The sequence below is a fragment of the Nansenia antarctica genome (assembly GCF_963989245.1).
Source record: "Nansenia antarctica genome assembly, chromosome: 7".
In the NCBI taxonomy this organism is placed as follows: Eukaryota; Metazoa; Chordata; class Actinopteri; order Argentiniformes; family Microstomatidae; genus Nansenia; species Nansenia antarctica.
The window spans coordinates 56,597,208-56,614,445 of record NC_137677.1 but is presented as its reverse complement, the minus strand read 5'-3'; the positions used below and the strand labels follow the sequence as shown (position 1 = coordinate 56,614,445).

General features: G+C 47.7%; 1 protein-coding gene across 1 annotated transcript in view; it reads left to right on the top strand.

The window, feature by feature from the left end:
- The window catches only part of LOC308162976 (plakophilin-4-like), a 77,265-nt gene that overhangs the window by 40,735 nt on the left and 19,292 nt on the right, over positions 1 to 17,238 (top strand). Inside the window, 5 exon segments of the mRNA XM_080537136.1 lie at positions 2,692 to 2,817; positions 3,515 to 3,702; positions 4,102 to 4,696; positions 11,249 to 11,443; positions 16,594 to 16,804. Coding sequence (XP_080393262.1) covers positions 2,692 to 2,817; positions 3,515 to 3,702; positions 4,102 to 4,696; positions 11,249 to 11,443; positions 16,594 to 16,804 — 1,315 coding nt within the window.

Sequence of the window (17,238 nt, the reverse complement as noted above, 5' to 3'; positions counted from 1 at the left end):
GCAACTTAGAACATCAGTACTTATCGAGGGCATTCAAAGCGAGATATCTTGTGAACGTGTCTACTATTGAATAATGAAAACAACAAATCCAATGTACTACAGGGTAAAATTCCATTTTAAGTGACACCAATTCTATGATTGGTCAAAGCTACAGCAGGCAAACTCTCATTTTACATGAAATGTCCTAAATTGTTCAGCAAGGTTCTTTTGAATAATTTAACGATTGAAATCGTATCTTAGAGTGATACATCTCTATGGCAATAGCTGACGTAAGCCTTTTGAACTTACCCTCCTCCCCATGACATTCTCCTCGGGCACATTACTGATTCAATATTTATCTAACTCATCCCCTCTTAGATAGAAAACACTGTCAAGGAGGAGAAGTCTCCCTGGAGACGAGCGGACCCCCGCAGCCTCTGTTTATTTAATGTCACGGGTCCTTGAAGGATCTCAAGATGTCGGAGAATTGAATTCTGATAATGAACTGCGTTTTACTAATGTATTTTCATGGCTTATTAATTGTATAATAGAACTACGTTGAATCCTGGTAGTCGTCATTAATCTTTTTCTGTCAGAGGTGTCAGAGGGAGCCTACGGGGTTGTGATTATACAAGTGCACAGGGGATATTAATACATATTGGGCTGGTTTCACAGACAAGGCTTTGGCCTAGTGTTGGACTAAATCACACTTTCGACAGTGATTCACCAATGAAAATGTGTTTTAGTCTGGGGACTAGGCTTCAGCCTTGTCTGTGAAACCGGCCCTTTGTTTATGGTTTTCATATTCATCCTCAGTTCATTGCTAAAAAGATGCTATTTATTATTCATATGGATTCATTTAAATAATAGATGATAGTTAAGCACCGTAATGGATTCTTCCCAATGTGAAACAGAAAAGATATCTCTTTACAGATATGAAGAGAGAAACTCATTGTTAGCTTGTCAGATTCCTGTTGCTGTGTCACCATTGAATCCGTCTAGCCAGCGTCGTAATTGTATGAGTTCATTTCACACAATTTGTCGTTTGGAACACTTCCATCAGTTATTAAGTTGTGACCCGGAGTGACTGCGTGAGTGTGAATGTGAGTGTGAGTGTGAGTGTGTGTGTGTGTGTGTGTGTGTGTTGTGATTGCAGTAAAATGAGCTTCTGTAGTGTGGTAGAGGGTAATGTGTAGGTCTGGCTGTGCTACTTATTGCCCTCCTGGGCTCCCTTTCGCCTGGCTGAGAATGTACTACAGGGAGGAAGTGTTACTGTGGAGACGACCTTTTACCTGAAGGAGGGGACAATGCCGTCACAGGCTCTGTTTAGAATCTGGCACTAGGCCTACATAGTGAATACCTGCTGCACTACAGGAGTATGCACTTCGTCTTGTCCCAGATTGAATTTTTCAGTGAATGCAGTATGATGCTCCGGTCTGTCGAGCATGTCATACGGCCACACACTGTCTGATATTAAAGAGGTGTGCTATTTCAAACCGAATCTCTGGCCTGCTGGACTATCACGAGGAAGGCTGCAACACTCTCTCATTGTGTGGCGTGTGTCTCATTTGTCAGACAGGGTGTGATATCGACCCTCTTCTGAAACATGGTCAGGGGGTTTAGCACGGCTGCCCTCTGGGTAGAAATGACACACTGTGCCAGAAACACTCACTGCCCCTTTCTGCAACCTCAGTGGGAGAAGTTGCGGGTAATGATATGTTTTGGACTGATGAGACACTCAGTTGAGAATTGTTATTCTTAATTGAGGGGCCACAGAACCGCTGTTTGGTCCGAAGTGGCACCCCATCTAGTAGAGAGATGTCTCATTTTTGCACTGTAAATATTGTTATTTTTCTTTTTTTTTATCATCCCTGCAACATTCTTTTATGATGTTTTTCATAATTTAAGTGTTGGCCGCTCGCAGGGGTCCAACGATAATTCCCTGTCAGGCATAATAATCGCCTGAGCAGAATTGATCGAGGTGCGGGGTTAGTTATTAGCTGTGCCGTAGCCAAACCATACGACTGGAGGCGGCGGCGGCCGACGTGTAACATCTCTGGCAAAGACCCATGTTTCTGCCTGAGACACTTACAAGCGAGAGCCGTCAGGCTGTCAAACACACTAGGCCTCAGTGTCAACAGCTCTGTGCAAACAAGTCAGATCCAGGGAAACGGGGGTTGCTTCTCCACGGAATTCACTCTCATCCACATGCCAGCAACTGGGTCCCATGTACACTTGCTGCCAGAACGCACACTTCGCCTCCCACTGTTCCAGCTATGGCAGAAGAGCCCATTGACACTGCTGGTCACGCTTAACGAGATTGTGGTTGTGGGGCAACATCGTGCGGGGGCTTATGATAGACGTTACTGGGGTAATTCACCCTGCTAGTTGCCTGCGCTCTCTGACTGTGCTCCAGGTTATAAAGAGGTCAGAGAAATGTTCTAGTTTTGAAACTGAGGGATTTGAGTCACTGGCACTATCGTAGAGTAGTCTCGCTCATTCTCTCCTCTTCTAATGAATTAGTATGATCATAAAACGTAATGGTTCTGAATTGACACAAGTATGGAGTTAATGTTGTGGAATTAATGCTATTTCCATGAAGTGGAATTATTATGAACTTTCAAGTCCTCTCTCTATCTCTTTCAGAAGTACTTTCTTACTTCTTCTTCTTCTTCTCTCCTGCTGACTCACTGTCCCTCATGTCTTTCCTAGATGTGTCTACGTCTGGGGACACCAAGTCTCGGGTGACAGACAGCTCCCAGTCACCTACCTACCGCATCAGGGGGGAACCAGAGCAGGTGTCCCTGTACTCCCCCGAGCCGACCTCTCTCCATGAAAGTGAGGGTCTGTTAATATACCGTCTCTGTACAACTGTCTGCTGTCCCTCTCTCTCTCTGTCTCTCTCTCTCTCTCTCTCCATCTCCGTCTCTGTCTCTGTCTCTCTCTCTCTCTGTCTCTCTCTCTCTCTCTCCATCTCCGTCTCTGTCTCTGTCTCTCTCTCTCTGTCTCTCTCTCTCTCTCTCTCTCCATCTCCGTCTCTGTCTCTGTCTCTCTCTCTCTGTCTCTCTCTCTCTCTCTCCATCTCCGTCTCTGTCTCTGTCTCTCTCTCTCTGTCTCTCTCTCTCTCTCTCTCCATCTCCGTCTCTGTCTCTGTCTCTCTTTCTCTGTCTCTATTTCCCTTTCTCTCTTTCTTTCTCTCTCTCTCTCTCTCTCTCACTCTCTCTCTCTCTCTCTCTCGCTTTCTCTTGCTTTCTCTGCCTCTCTCTCTCCCTCCGGTCAACCTCTCCAATGCTTTCTAACGATGCTTTGAACACGGTGGTCATGTGGACTCCCAACTCCAGCTAATGAGAACACGTATAGTGAGGACTGGGGGTACAATCGGCCACCCTACTGTGGTGTAGGTCATTAATACTGTTGGTTAGTTAAAGGTCATGGAACTTTGTGACGACGTCTCTCCTCTCTCTCTCTCTCTCCCTCCCTCCCTTCCCCCTTCTCCCGGGCCTACCCTTTCTTTCTCTCTCTCTCTCTCTCTCAGGGTCGACCGGGAACTCGCGCAGCTCCACCCAGATGAACTCGTACTCTGACAGCGGCTACCAGGATGCCGGAAGCTACTACGGCAGCCAGAACGTGGGCAAGGCCGAGCTGAGGATGCAGCATTCCTACCCTGGCACGGGCGGCACGCTCCTTAGGACTGCCAGGGCCGAGGGCCAGGCTTCTGTCCAGGTAACTGCCTGTGTTACCACACATACACACACACACACACACACACACACGATGGGCATGTATAGCACAGAGGGCAGAGAGGGCAACACACAGCAGCAGCAGTCACGACTCACGCCACGGCCACTGAGCACACACCTGCCTCTGCTGCCCTGCCGCCCGGTGATAGAGAGAACGGGAGGAGGAAGCCCAATTATGATATTATCACGAGGGAGATAAGCTCGCCTGCTTATATTGCAGGATGTTAGTCATTTTCTGTGAGGAAGTGAAACACGACCGTAAAAATACTTTTATTGGTCTATTAAATGGGATTTTGCGACGTGTCATGGTTTGCCCGGTATGAGTTTGTCGGTACTGACTTTGTCCTTTTTTTTCTCCGCCGCTCCCTTCCGTCTTCCTCAGGCCCCCGCGGCGCCGGCTGCGGCGCCCGGCCGAGCCATGCGGAGGGTGAGCTCCGTGCCCTCCCGTACCCAGTCACCCGCCTACGGCAGCACAGGCGTGTCGCCCTCCCGCGGCTCCCTGCGCGCCTCCATGGGCGGCGGCGGCTACGGCTCGCCTATCGTCACCGAGCCCAAGCCCCTGTCCAGCATCTTCTCCACCACCCTGCCCTCTGCCCAGCGTGCGGGCACCGGCGGGGGAGGGGGAGGTTCCCCCTACACCACCCAGAAGAGCTCCCCCGCCGCCCTGCGACGCATGGGCTCCGCCTCCTCCCGCTCGGGCAGCGCCAGCCGCACCACCTCCCCTTACCAGGCGGTCGCCACGGCGCCGGGGCGTATGGGCTCCCCCCTCACCATGGTGGACGGACCTATGCCGCCCCTCACCCAGCAGCCGGGGAAGTCGTCGTCGTCGCCGGTGCGCTCCACCATGACGGCGGTGCCGCAGCACTACGGGTCGACGCTGCCACGCTCGCTGGTCCACCACGACATGTCGGACCCCTACGGAGCGCAGAGCTACGACGTGTACGAGAGGATGATACCGCGCCCTGACAGCCTCACAGGTCAGACGAGAGCCTGCACACACACACGCGCACACACACACACACACACACACACACACACACACGCACACACACACACACACTCAAAACGATCTAAAGTCTGTGTGCTCAAGTGTCTTCTCTCTCCAGAGATAATTTCGACCTCCACAAGCCAGAGGGTAATAACCTCTGCCGCGGCTGCCTCCTTCACTCAGCGGTCAGCGGTACCACCAGTGGTAATGCCAGCTCATTAGCAGTCAATCGACAGTAACAGTCAATCTGTCACAAGAGTATAGGTCAGCAAGACCTGACATTATGATGCCCGACAATAACTTCCACATGAACATTTTTGGCATTTAGCAGATGCCTTATTCCAAAGCGACTTTACAATCAATACATTTGACTAAGTAAGTGAATCATCTCTCTTCTAAAGTTCGCAGCTGAAGAACAGTGCTTTCCGTCTGTCTTTAGCCCTGCCCGGTGTTTTCCATTGAGTCACTGGGTCTGTGGCATGGGCCAAGGCCAGCCCCTCTCCATTCCACTCACGTCATACATACACCACAGGCCGCTGCCTGCAGGGCAACGCCAGAGGTTTGGCCTTAAATCTACTATGATGTGACGTTGGTATGCATTTTCCAGTCTCTCACCAAGTAGGATAATTCGTGACTGCACTAGAATTAGATGATAAACAAAATATATCTATAAGATGCTGCTGCTGAGAGACATAATTCAGTCATGTCCTTGTTGTGTTTTTTGCATACAATTTGTTTTACAAAATCCATCACGATCCGTAAGATATAGACTCGTATTAGAAAACAGGCGACGTTCAATTCCTGTACTCCTTTGCGTTTTTCCATTTGTTTAATTTAGTTTGTTTCCTCACAGAAACGCCTATGGTGCTGCTGGTTGACAGCTCCCTCTAAGTAATTAATATGTTGTGTTGATTGATTGAAACATCTGTTGTCATTTGTGTGTGTGGGTTGTCGGCTCTGACATTTGAAAAGCTTGTAAATCCACCCTGCCTGACAAGGGAGTTTTGAGGGATGGCTGTCCTCTTTGCTCAGATGCATCTCAACCGCATGTGAAATAAGAATAATAGTCTTCTTGTTAATGACATAACGATGAATAACATTATGTCAATTGTGGTGGTTGATTGAAGCCGCAAAACTGTTATCTCTCATTTTCCGTGGGGGTTTGTCTTTTTTTATTCTGTAAAATTGGCCCCTGTGGCGTTAAATACTTTCAATTCAATGATGTCGTGTGTGATTCCTCACAACAGGGACTCCTGTCCTAGCACAAAGCATGGGGCCGGGGGAAACAAGGTCTAACTAACTTTGAAAAAAAAGAAAGAAATTAATGACTAAAAAAAAGTGTTTTTTCTCCTCCCCGAAAATAGAAAACATTTCTGAGTTCTCTTGCTCTCTCGTATCAATTACAGAGCAGTCTTTAATTGATTACAGAGCGGTCCACTCAAGCCAGAAAAACCAAGCATGGATTCTCTGTTGTTAAAGGGAATTGGGGATAGTGATTCACTGCTATTGTACGCCAGCCATTTATCACTACAGTAAGAGTAATGGGTGGGCCTGAGTTCATTTCTGCTGTGCCTTTCAGCTTTAAAACTAATCGTCTGCAGCTATTGGGTATCTTCTGTAGATAAGAATTGATCTGGTTCAGGTAGATTATGGAAATGAATGCCATCGCTAAAGCGGTGGGGGATTATGAATCACAAATTGTTCCTGCTTTGATAATGGGCCACTTTTGAAGACGGACCGGGAAACGTAGGCAGTGAGTTTATGACACTCAACGGATTGCCTGGCCTTAAACCCACATTCTTATGATAATATTCATATCTCAGGTAGTCAAATCCGTCTACCAGTAGTTTTCCACGTTATCGTGAAAAAGGTTAACACTGTTTGCTTTCTGCTTAACTTTCTGCTGCCTTTGGACATCTGCAGACCCTCTGGTTGATGATATTCAGATTCAAGGTGAACTCTAAATTAACGCTTCGTCCCATAATATGTGTGTAGTGTACTGTGTGTGTGTGTTTGTGTGTGTGTGTGTCTCATGTGTGTTACCTTTTATTAATTAAGTACAGCTATCATTTCCACTCTTTATTTCCTTTTGACACACATTACAAGCCTATCCACGTAAGGAGGCGGGGCTTTGGAGAAATCATGCCTTCAAGTGTATAGTTATCATTCCCACACCAAGTATAAGCCTGTGGTTTTACAATTTCTCTCCCATTTATTTCTTGAACTGTCGTAAATCAGGTAGTAGAATAATAATCTCTGCGAGACCATTACTCCGGTCCAATGCCCGGTGTCTGCTGATGGCAGTAATCTACACACTCTAACATGACTGATGATTTCTGCTTCAGACAAATGGAGTTTTATCCCTCCTTCTCTCATCTGTGGTGCAGATACATTGGCCATGTCGAGCTCAAAAGCTCTATTATCGCTGCTCTCCTGAAAGCCCTGCCTTGCCCCCCCCCCCCACACCCCACAACCCCCAGCTGTCCCAGGGGTCATAATGTGGGCACTGCCAGGCAGATGTGATGGCAGTGCACCCTCTCTCTGCTCATTGCTCAGCTGGGCTATTGGCCCTGACATGCCATTATGTCACAGGTGCCAGAGCAGCCGCTACTGTGTTACAGGGATGTTCACACATCCTGTCTCGTTAGCATGCAGATGGAAAATGCCACCTAAAAGATGAAAATGGAGTCCTGGCTTTGGAGGTCTGCCCTCTGCAGCTCTCTGCCCTGGATGCCCAGGCCATTCTTTACTCCCTGGATGCCCAGTCTATAAGACGCCTCACCTCCCCTCTCCCCCAACTTACCCCCCCCCAACCTCTCCTGCTCCCCTCAACATGCTTCTCCTTTCCTTTTCTCCTCTCCTCTCCCCCCACTTACCCCCCCCCCCCCCCCGCCTCTCCTGCCTCCTCCCTCCGACATGCCTCTCCTCTCCCACACTCTCCCCATTCTGCTCTCTCCTCACTTCTCCTTGCTCCACTCCATCACTGGCAGTAAGTCATCTCTCCTCTCTGCTGCTGAAAAAGGAAGGGAAGATGAAGACAAATTGTCGCCGTAATTCGGCCATTATGCCTCGAGTCCATTTCAGAGCAGAGGAGAGCAAAGGCAGTGCTGACCAAAACCTGCATTAGAGGCTTTTCATCCACAGAAACACTGGTGGTATTTTACACTTTTCTCAGAATTCCTCACTCAAGTGTGTGTCATCATGTGCTGGAAGATTCTTTTTACGGATTGACTCAAATCTTGGAAAGGCTTTTGGAGAATTATTTTTGGTTGAGGAATGTAGTCAGCTGCATTCATTTAAATGTTTGTTTCTCCAGCGTCTCTCTCCCCTCGTGTGCCAAACCGCCGCCGCCCTTCGCCTCTCCTCTGCCAAACACAGTCTGTTAGAGGGGGGGCAAAGAGGGGAAGGCGGAATTAAATGAGCATAACAAACCATGAGTATCCCCCATTGATCCCCCACTCAGGGACCCAATTTGCATGTGCAAAAAAAATGGGTAAAATGGGAGCAAAGTTGGCCACCTTTACCGTCACAGACACAATGAGAAATAATCTAAATAATCTAACGGGAGTTTTGATTACTGCGTCTAGCGTTCCCATGATACGCAAAATGCTTCATCAGACTGTTCAGACGAAAACTCCTTTCCACATAAACTTTAGTGTAGACATGGTATGATAAATATCATACTGTAGAGCTTTCCGAGTTGTAAGTTTGTTTGTTTTTTTGCTCTGCCTGCCAATCAATCAATCAACTTTATGTAAGTCATGCATTGAATTTAACTCCAAGTGCTGAACATAAAAACAATAGTAAATAAACTACAATACAATAAAACCAGAAATAAATAATAACGAAGAAATAGAAGATAAGCTGGGAGTAAAAGTACCACCATTTTCCTAATCAAATCTGGGCCCATACACAGCAGTATATTATTCCCAGAGACAATTTGCAGCTGCTTCAGAAAACTGTCTGCTGCATTTCACCAGGGGAGCAGAATAAAGGCAGAGGGATTAGCCTCTTGTGAGGTTGTGTAATGTCGACAGAGGGAGTCAGTCTGCAGAGCGGGATATGCATGGAAGCTCCTGTCTCTGGAAGATTCTGCCATCATCCTTTCTTTCTCACTCTCTCTCCCCCTCTCTCTCTCGCTCCCTCCAGCAGCATGGTTCTACTGAAAGCCCTCATCATGTCAGATGGTTTTACAATGTTCACTGGGCTGTGTGATGTGGTCCTGCACGGGCTCATCCACACATACACACACACACACACACACACACACACACGCATGCGCACGCACACACGCATACACAGTGCACATGCGCACACACACATACACGCACAAACTGATGCATGCACACACACACATACACACACATACACACACACACACACTCTCACAGGCTCTCTCTCTCTCTCTCTCTCTCTCTCTCTCTCTCTCTCTCTCTCTCTCTCTCTCTCTCTCATTTATATTCCACTCTCTGAAACCTTTGAACAAGAGAAGCCAAATCGTTTAACTGCCAAACTGCCTCTATTGTGTGCAATGCTGCAGATTGACAGAGTGACTGAGCAATTAGATGATGTGCCACAACAGCACACATCAAAACTCTATATAATGACAAGCTAGCCCCTCCCCCTGCCTTCTCTCAACCGCCAATACTGTTGATGTCACTTGTCACAGGTGCGGACAATAACGTTGTCCTATTCTATTCTAACCCATAGACACATATAGACCCATAGACCCTCTGAGTCTGTATCTCAGTATGTTGTTTTTGGGTCGTGTTTAACCCTTGATTAGCTTGCGCGCCAGAGCTGGGGATTCTTATGGCTGCGTTGAGGGCAGGGTCATGTTGAGAGCACGGCCATGTTGAGGGCACATGTTGAGGGCACATGCACAGCCACGCACACTGGAGGTCGGCTTCATAGAGAAACGCCAGCGCTAGCTGTCTCAGCGTGTTTCTATACCCTCCGAAAAGCGAAGAGAGTTTTTATTTATTCATTTCCCCTGTGTTGAACTACGAACGATAAGACCACCCCTCATTCATCCTGTTATGCATGACAGCGTTAGTGTTTAGAGGCTCTGAGCCCCTGCTTCTGTGGTGTTGGACCAGAGCCTAAATGATACACACACACAAACAGAAACACACACACACACACACACATTAGCCATGTGTGTGGGATCAGTTTCCCTGGGCCGAGGGGATCAGAAGATATCGTGGTGTTAAGGACCGGCTCTTGGGCTTTGGAGGCGGCCTGCCTGTTATTAACCGCCTGGCCAATTTATACACGCGGATGTGGAGTAGACAGCAGATGCTGTGTGTGTGTGTGTCTGTGTCTGTGTCTGTGTTTGTGTCTGTGTCTGTGTTTGTGTGTGTCTGTGTCTCTGTGTGTGTGTGTGTCTGTGTCTGTGTTTGTGTCTGTGTCTGTGTCTGTGTCTGTGTCTGTGTCTGTCTGTGTCTGTGTCTGTGTCTCTGTGTGTGTGTGTGTGTGTGTGTGTGTGTGTGTGTGTGTGTGTTTGTGTCTGTCTGTGTGTGTCTGTGTCTGTGTATAATCAGCCATTGTTCCACAAGCCACATCTGGAGTGGAGAGGAGTGAAGACATACAGCCATACTCCTCTGGGTCGTCCCCCCCACACTGCTCTGGGACGCCCTCCCACACTGCTCTGGGTCTCCCTCCCATGCTGTGGTCACAGTGATTCATCTGTAGTGGATGTTCGATTTGTGTTACCCCCCCACACACTGACCATGGAACACACACACGCGCACACACACACACACACACACACACACACACACACACACACACACACATGTGGTTAAGTGAAACAACTCACTCTGCATTTCCAGAAACACACACACACCCATATCCTGAGATCCACTCAGGCTAGCTCACATCCCTCCCCCTCTCAGCACAACAAGACTAGTCTCTGCCTATCAGGACCAAGGTGTGGCCTCTGTAAGCTGACAAAATGACGCTGCCAGTTTTCGGCGAGTGGAAGCTGTGAGTTATTTCACCTCGTCGGCAAGAGAGTTGTGTAGACAGGATTCGCCTCCGAGTGTTTTCCCTCAGTTGAGAAGAGCTGAAAGAGGGACTTGTGCTTTCTTATTAAGAAAGCTGCTGGATCATTAAGTGAGAATCGAGCAGGGTAGCTGGAGGCAGTTGCGAGCTTGACATACTACGAACCCACTGCTTTAGCTTGACACAGAATTGGAAATGAGCCCTAAATTCATTTCAATTAAGTCTTTAGCAGCTTAACTGTCAAACTCAAACGTGGATAACATGGCGCTTTCCCCGAGCCCTCGCATCCCATTCCAGTGTGTGTGAATCATCCCTGTTTATCCCTGTCTTGCTGTGATGATGTTTTAGTGTGTGTGTGTGTGTGAGTGTGTGTGTGTGTGTGTGTGTGTGTGTGTGTGTGTGTGTGTGTGTGTGTGTGTGTGTGTGTAGTACTGTAGCTCCAGTGCTGTCTCTCTGTGATGCTAATGTGGATTAGTGGTGGCACTGAGTCTCTAACCCTGTGTGTGTGTGTGTGTGCGCGTGTGTGCGTCTCCAGGCATGCGGAGCTCCTACGCCAGTCACCACAGCCAGCTGGGCCAGGACCTGCGTTCGGCCATGTCCCCTGACCGCCACATCTCCCCCATCTACGAGGACAGGACCTTCCAGGGCCCACTGTACCGCAGCGCCAACCACGGCCCCCCCGCGGACCTGGGCCACGCCTCGCAAGGCACCCTCTACAGGAGCCCTTCAGGTACGCTCCTCTGCGGCTCGGTTCGTAGAGCATGGGGGCATAACAAGCTTAGGTTGTGGATTCCTGCTGGGATCGTATACTGAAAAATGTATGCACTGACTGCTAGTGTAAGTCGCTTTGGATCAAAGCCGCCAGCTTAATGGCATATATTATGTGAGCAACGCTATGTCTAGCAAAAGTCATGTTTGCGTAGCGCTTGTAGCAAACCCGTTTCACTACTAAGTACTGACAGTGACCTGAACCTCAAACCCACAACCCAAGCGTTGTCAGCGCCATGCTCTACCCAAATGAGCCATCTCGATGCGGAATAGCAATATTGCTACAGGAGTGGTACCGACACATTGAGAGCAGTGGAGTAAAGACGCCCATTAGTGAGAGACAGATGGTGATGCTGAGACAGGAGCTCTACCTGCATGGTGGTTTCTACATATATCTCATACCTGGCTGCTCCTGCTGTCTGGGAGAAGACTGTTGTCTGTGTAGTCCAGGTGCTCTCCTCCCTCTGGCCCTCTCCTTCTCCTCCTTCTCTCTTACCTTGATCTGCCCTCGGGAACACTTTGTGCCCAAGACAGCTAGCCCGCCAATCAGCCAGCCAGCCAGCCAGCCAGCCAGCGAGCCAGTCAGCCAGTGAGCCAGTCAGCTAGCCAGCCAGCCATCCATCCAATCAGCCAGCCAGCCAGCCAGTCAGATAGCCAGCCAGCCAGCCGCTAGTCAGACAGATAGCCAGCCAGCCGCCGGTCTGACAGACAACCAGCCAGCCTGACCCCCCCCCCCCCCCCCTCCCTGACTCCATCAGACAGAGAGGTGAGGCATGAGAGGAGACAGGCATGGAGCTGATATACGCCCGGCACAAAGGAGTCCATTACCTGCGGTGTCACACTAATAATGAGAAGAGGGATGAGGGGCCAAAGGACAGCAATGTGCACACACACACACACACACAGAGGCCAGTGGTGTGAGAACCCTTGGACGGTAGCCCTCTCTCCTCATCGTTGTCTTTCCTCCAATACACTAGAGGTGCAACAGTTCTGGGTTTTATATTGAACCGTACGGTTCGCCATCCACGGTTCAATACGCACTAGTGAATGTCGGTTTTTCGCTTTAAAGTCGGAGGTGGAGTTTGTCTGGAACGCAGTTGCTTCTTGTTCAAATGTTTGTTCATGGCGAGCGGAGTTGAGAACGTGGCAACAGTTTGAGGAAGCCTCGGATTGCTACAAATCTGCGTTGTGGGGTCATTCATTTCAGTTTTGGCATCGAATACAATGATGAGGGAACGAAAACAGTGAACTCCAAGCATTGCTTCACGCGTGTCGTGTAATATGCACATAATGCGTATATGGGCTACAAGCTGTCATGGCTAAAGTGCCGTTTTACTTTTATTTCTTCCTCTCCTATACCAGTAGTCAAGGCTAAGAACATTTGAAAGTGTTTTCTGTTTATAAATATTAATATTTTTTACATTATACAATATAGCAGTCATATTCTGGAATGTGTCTGAATGTTAAAGTTCCATATGCAAAATAAAGTAACAGTTTGTAGATTTTTTTTCTCCTCTCCACACAAAACACGTACCGAAACCGAACCAAAACTGTGACCCAAAAACCGAGGTTCATACCGAACCGTGGGCCAACTGAACCGGTGCATCCCCTACAATACACACACTCACACACACTCACACACACACACACACACACACACACACCATTCAGCCTCCTCTTCGGCAGACCTGAGACCCTGCCGGTCCGATAAGTCCAGTAATAAATGGTGTTGATGCTGAGGAGAAGCTTCTCAGATAAGCAGCTATAATGTGTTTAGCCAGGCCATATGGAGGGACAGAGGGGAAAGGAGGCAGTCTTTTAAAAAAACGACCACATTAGAAAGAATCTAATTTGATCCCCAAGCACCTATTGTTATGGTGTGAAATTCCATTTCAATGGTATTTCTTCATATATTCTTTATCTATTTCTGGTGGCTTGGTTCTTGTAGCCTATGTGTCTGTTGTTGTTTTTTTAAATTCTATTTTTATTTTTTTATTTTTTATGCTAAATGAAAATATTGATCTTAGATGCACAGAAAAGAAAGTTCTGGAATGGAAATTAATTATGAACAAGATCAGATGTTGCATTTCAAAGCCGGGCTGTTGTTTTTCTCCCACAAGGCGAGTCTTTGAAGGATTTGAGTGACATCAAAAGTGGTTGCTTGTTAGGGATCCCTGTTAGGGATCTTTCTTGTTTACTTGAACATTTATGTGAAAGATTTGCAACTGTGATGAAGCATAGCTATCGGAGACACTGGTTGCAGTGGCGATTCTAGAGATTTATACATGGGGTGGCAAGCAGATATTTTAGTGTGGCCATCATTTGTGGCCATCTTAAGATATGTATATTTATCATCCCTTATTGCCTGTTCTACATATAGAACTAGTGTGTGCACACCAGTGTGTATGTGTACAGGTTTCTCTCTTATCCAGTACATTATTACAAAGACATAGGTTTGTGGGAGAATTTTTTATTTTATTATCTCTTTCATTCAGAGACAATAAACAAGGAACATGAACAATGCGCGACGGAGTGTGGCCGCGCTGAACTTGACCGTCAGAACAAACATAATAAGAATTAGTTGGGGGCCTTAGGGATATTTTTGTGCAAATCTGTGCAAAAGCACCACATTTGGCCCAGATGTAGCTCAGAGTATGCTCTAATGATTTAGCCACAACGACCACCGGGGTCGCCATGGCGGCCAAATCAATATGGCCGCCCTCTGAAAAAGGTTTCGGCTATAACTTTTGAACCAAATGAATTAGAAATGCAAGCCTGGTGTCTATTTTATGTTTTTTGACTATTAGAAACACATTAGAATGCTTATATTCATGATTGGGTGTGTCTGGACCCCTAATTTGCATAATGCATTTTTTTGGTTTTGTTTGGCTTTTGGGTCAGGTCGATTGGCAAATGTCAATGTCCTTGCTGTGACGTATTGCGTCGGTCTTGCAGGTGTGATGGGTGCCGCCAAATGCATTGTACTTCTGACATTGACATTCTCGGTTGCAGGTTGGCATCTTCTGTATTAGCTGCACAGGGTTTGAGGAACTCTGGACCATGGAGGACGATATCATTGAACACTCGTAAGGGTTCAGCAACAGATGTTGTGAGACAGTTGGACAGGAAGGAGCCGTCAAATGTGTGGCCTCGTTGTAAGCAGTACTTGTGTAAAACCAAGGCAGCCCTCATCAACAGAATTCCTCATCCTGAGCCAATTGTTCCTCTTAGCCACTTGTTCCTTGTTTGCGATGTAGGTTTCCCTCCCCTTCTGGTGTTCACTCTATTCAGGCAGATAGCTGAGGAGATGTTGCTTGAATGTCGTTGTGTGGGGTTCATAATCAGACACAAACACCTGCGTTCTTTCATAAGGTTCCTGTAGAGTTGCCGTAAAAGGAGATTGTGAAGGAGGATCTGAATCCTCAACCAGAGCAACAATTTGTGCAATAGTTAGATGGTCAAAGGTTGTCCCCCTCTCACTGGTAGATGCTTCCCCTTCTGACACCCTGGCCTGGCAGTGTCATGAGATGCTTGCCGTTTTGTTGCATATATTCTTTATCTATTTCTGGTGGCTTGGTTCTTGTAGCCTATGTGTCTGTTTTTTTAAATTCTTTTATTTAAAAAATGTTTATGCTAAATGGAAATATTGATCTTAGATGCACAGAAAAGAAAGTTCTGGAATGGAAATTAATCATTAAACAAGATCAGATGTTGCATTTCAAAGCCGGGCTGTTGTTTTTCTCCCACAAGGCGAGTCTTTGAAGGATTTGAGTGACATCAGAAGTGGTTGCTTGTTAGGGATCCCTGTTAGGGATCTTTCTTGTTTACTTGAACATTTATGTGAAAGATTTGCAACTGTGATGAAGCATAGCTATCGGAGACACTGGTTGACATTTGGAGTATTCCACCCAGTTACTTGGAGGTATATTCATCTCACAGGGGCCAGCTCAGTTGAACTGTAACAGTCCGAAACTGACCTACCCTGAGCCTGGAGATAGTCATCATATCACTGGACTGAACTATTAACTGCCAAGCAGAGCAGGGCATTGATGTGGAAAAAAATGAAGTGTTTTTTTGGAAAAGAGCCTCGAGTTTGACGTCTTGTTTCTGGTGGGAGGGAGTTGTGCGTCACGCATGCCCAGTCCCCACAGGATGGAGGATAGAGGACTGGAGAAGCCGGAGACGAGCGGCTGTCACGCTGTCGTGCCGTCACGTGGGCTAATGTGACACAGAGCAGGAAGGCGGGCTAGCCTGTGTGTGTGTGTGTGTGTGTGTGTGTGTGTGTGTGTGTGTGGGGACAGGGACGGGGACATATTGTATGAGAAAACTAGGTCACAATATCACCATCAGGAAAAAATAGAGTACAGCAAAATAGAAATTGCTTAAGGACGATGACACAGCTACGATGTTCTCAGACTAAATATTTGACCCGGGCGGGAAGGAAGGATGTCCTGCCGTTTTGTGTTTACGTGTTAGTGCTGCTCCTGTTTCGCCAATAGAGAGAGAGTGCTTGTGTGTGTGTGTGTGTGTGTGTGTGTGTGTGTGTGTGTGTGCGTGCGCCTGTGTAGTCCAGTCTCTTGGCCTGGCTCTCTCACTGCTCTGTGTGGAGTCTGGCTTCAGAAACACAGTGGAGGGGACGGGAGAGAGAGAGAGAGAGGTAGAGGGGGATGAGAACCGAGGGATGAGAAAATAATTGTATGCTACTTCAGTGATGAAGCAAGTGAAGCCAGCAGCCCTTGGAACAATTAACCTGCAGGATTTGGCTCTCTAATAAGCTCTACCTCGTAAGAAAAAAACAACAACCCCCAAAAAAACAGCCCTTTGAAGAAGGATACGTCTTTACTCTAGAATCCATGGGAGTCGTTTCGCTCTCATCATTAATTGGTACCAGACTGGGGGATTCTGCTGTGTGCCTCAAAACCGTTTGTGTTTTCAGTCTGGACTAAAGCCTAAAGACTACAGTCAACACATCTAGAAGGGTGTAGGTGAAATGGCTTGAACAACACTGCTAATCTGCTCCAGCCGTGGGAGGTCTGCAGTTCCTCTGTGTGTTTGTTTCTTGTTAAAAATTGTTAATTCTCACACGTGTTTCTGGTTTGGGATGTGTTTCAGGTGTGGGGACCTTACAGAGGACTGCCAGCCAGCGCAGCGCAATGACCTACCAAAGAAACAACTACGCTCTGAACACAGCGGCCACGTACGCCGAGCCTTACCGCTCCGCCCAGTACCAGCACCCCGACGCCAACTACGCCCGGCAGGCCGTCGTCATGGACGACGGGGCCACCCGCTCGCCCTCCATAGACAGTATCCAGAAGGACCCGAGGTAGGTGTCAAGGAGGAGGCTCAGGAAAACGATGCTGAGTAACCTTCCCTAGACATTAGCTTAGGGGGCTAACACAGTCTTTTTGACAACCCGGATTCGAACTCAGTCGACTCATGTAGGCAGCGTAGTGATAGTCATCCATAGGGACTCACAGTGCTTACTACGCTCCTACACATACTGCTGGGTCAACACTAGTGTCCTCTTACTATTGAAACATGACAGCTTCCGGCAGCCATCCAGAGCCTTAGCCATTAAGCTGTATGTACAACAGCCTGGACCACTTTACAATGGACTCCCAGATCCACTGAACTGCTGTGTTTGCTCTTGCAAAGGTGTGTGTGTGTGTGTGTGTGTGTGTGTGTGTGTGTGTGTGTGTGTGTGTGTGAGTGTGTGAGTGTGTGAGTGTGTGAGTGTGTGTGTGTGTGTGTGTGTGT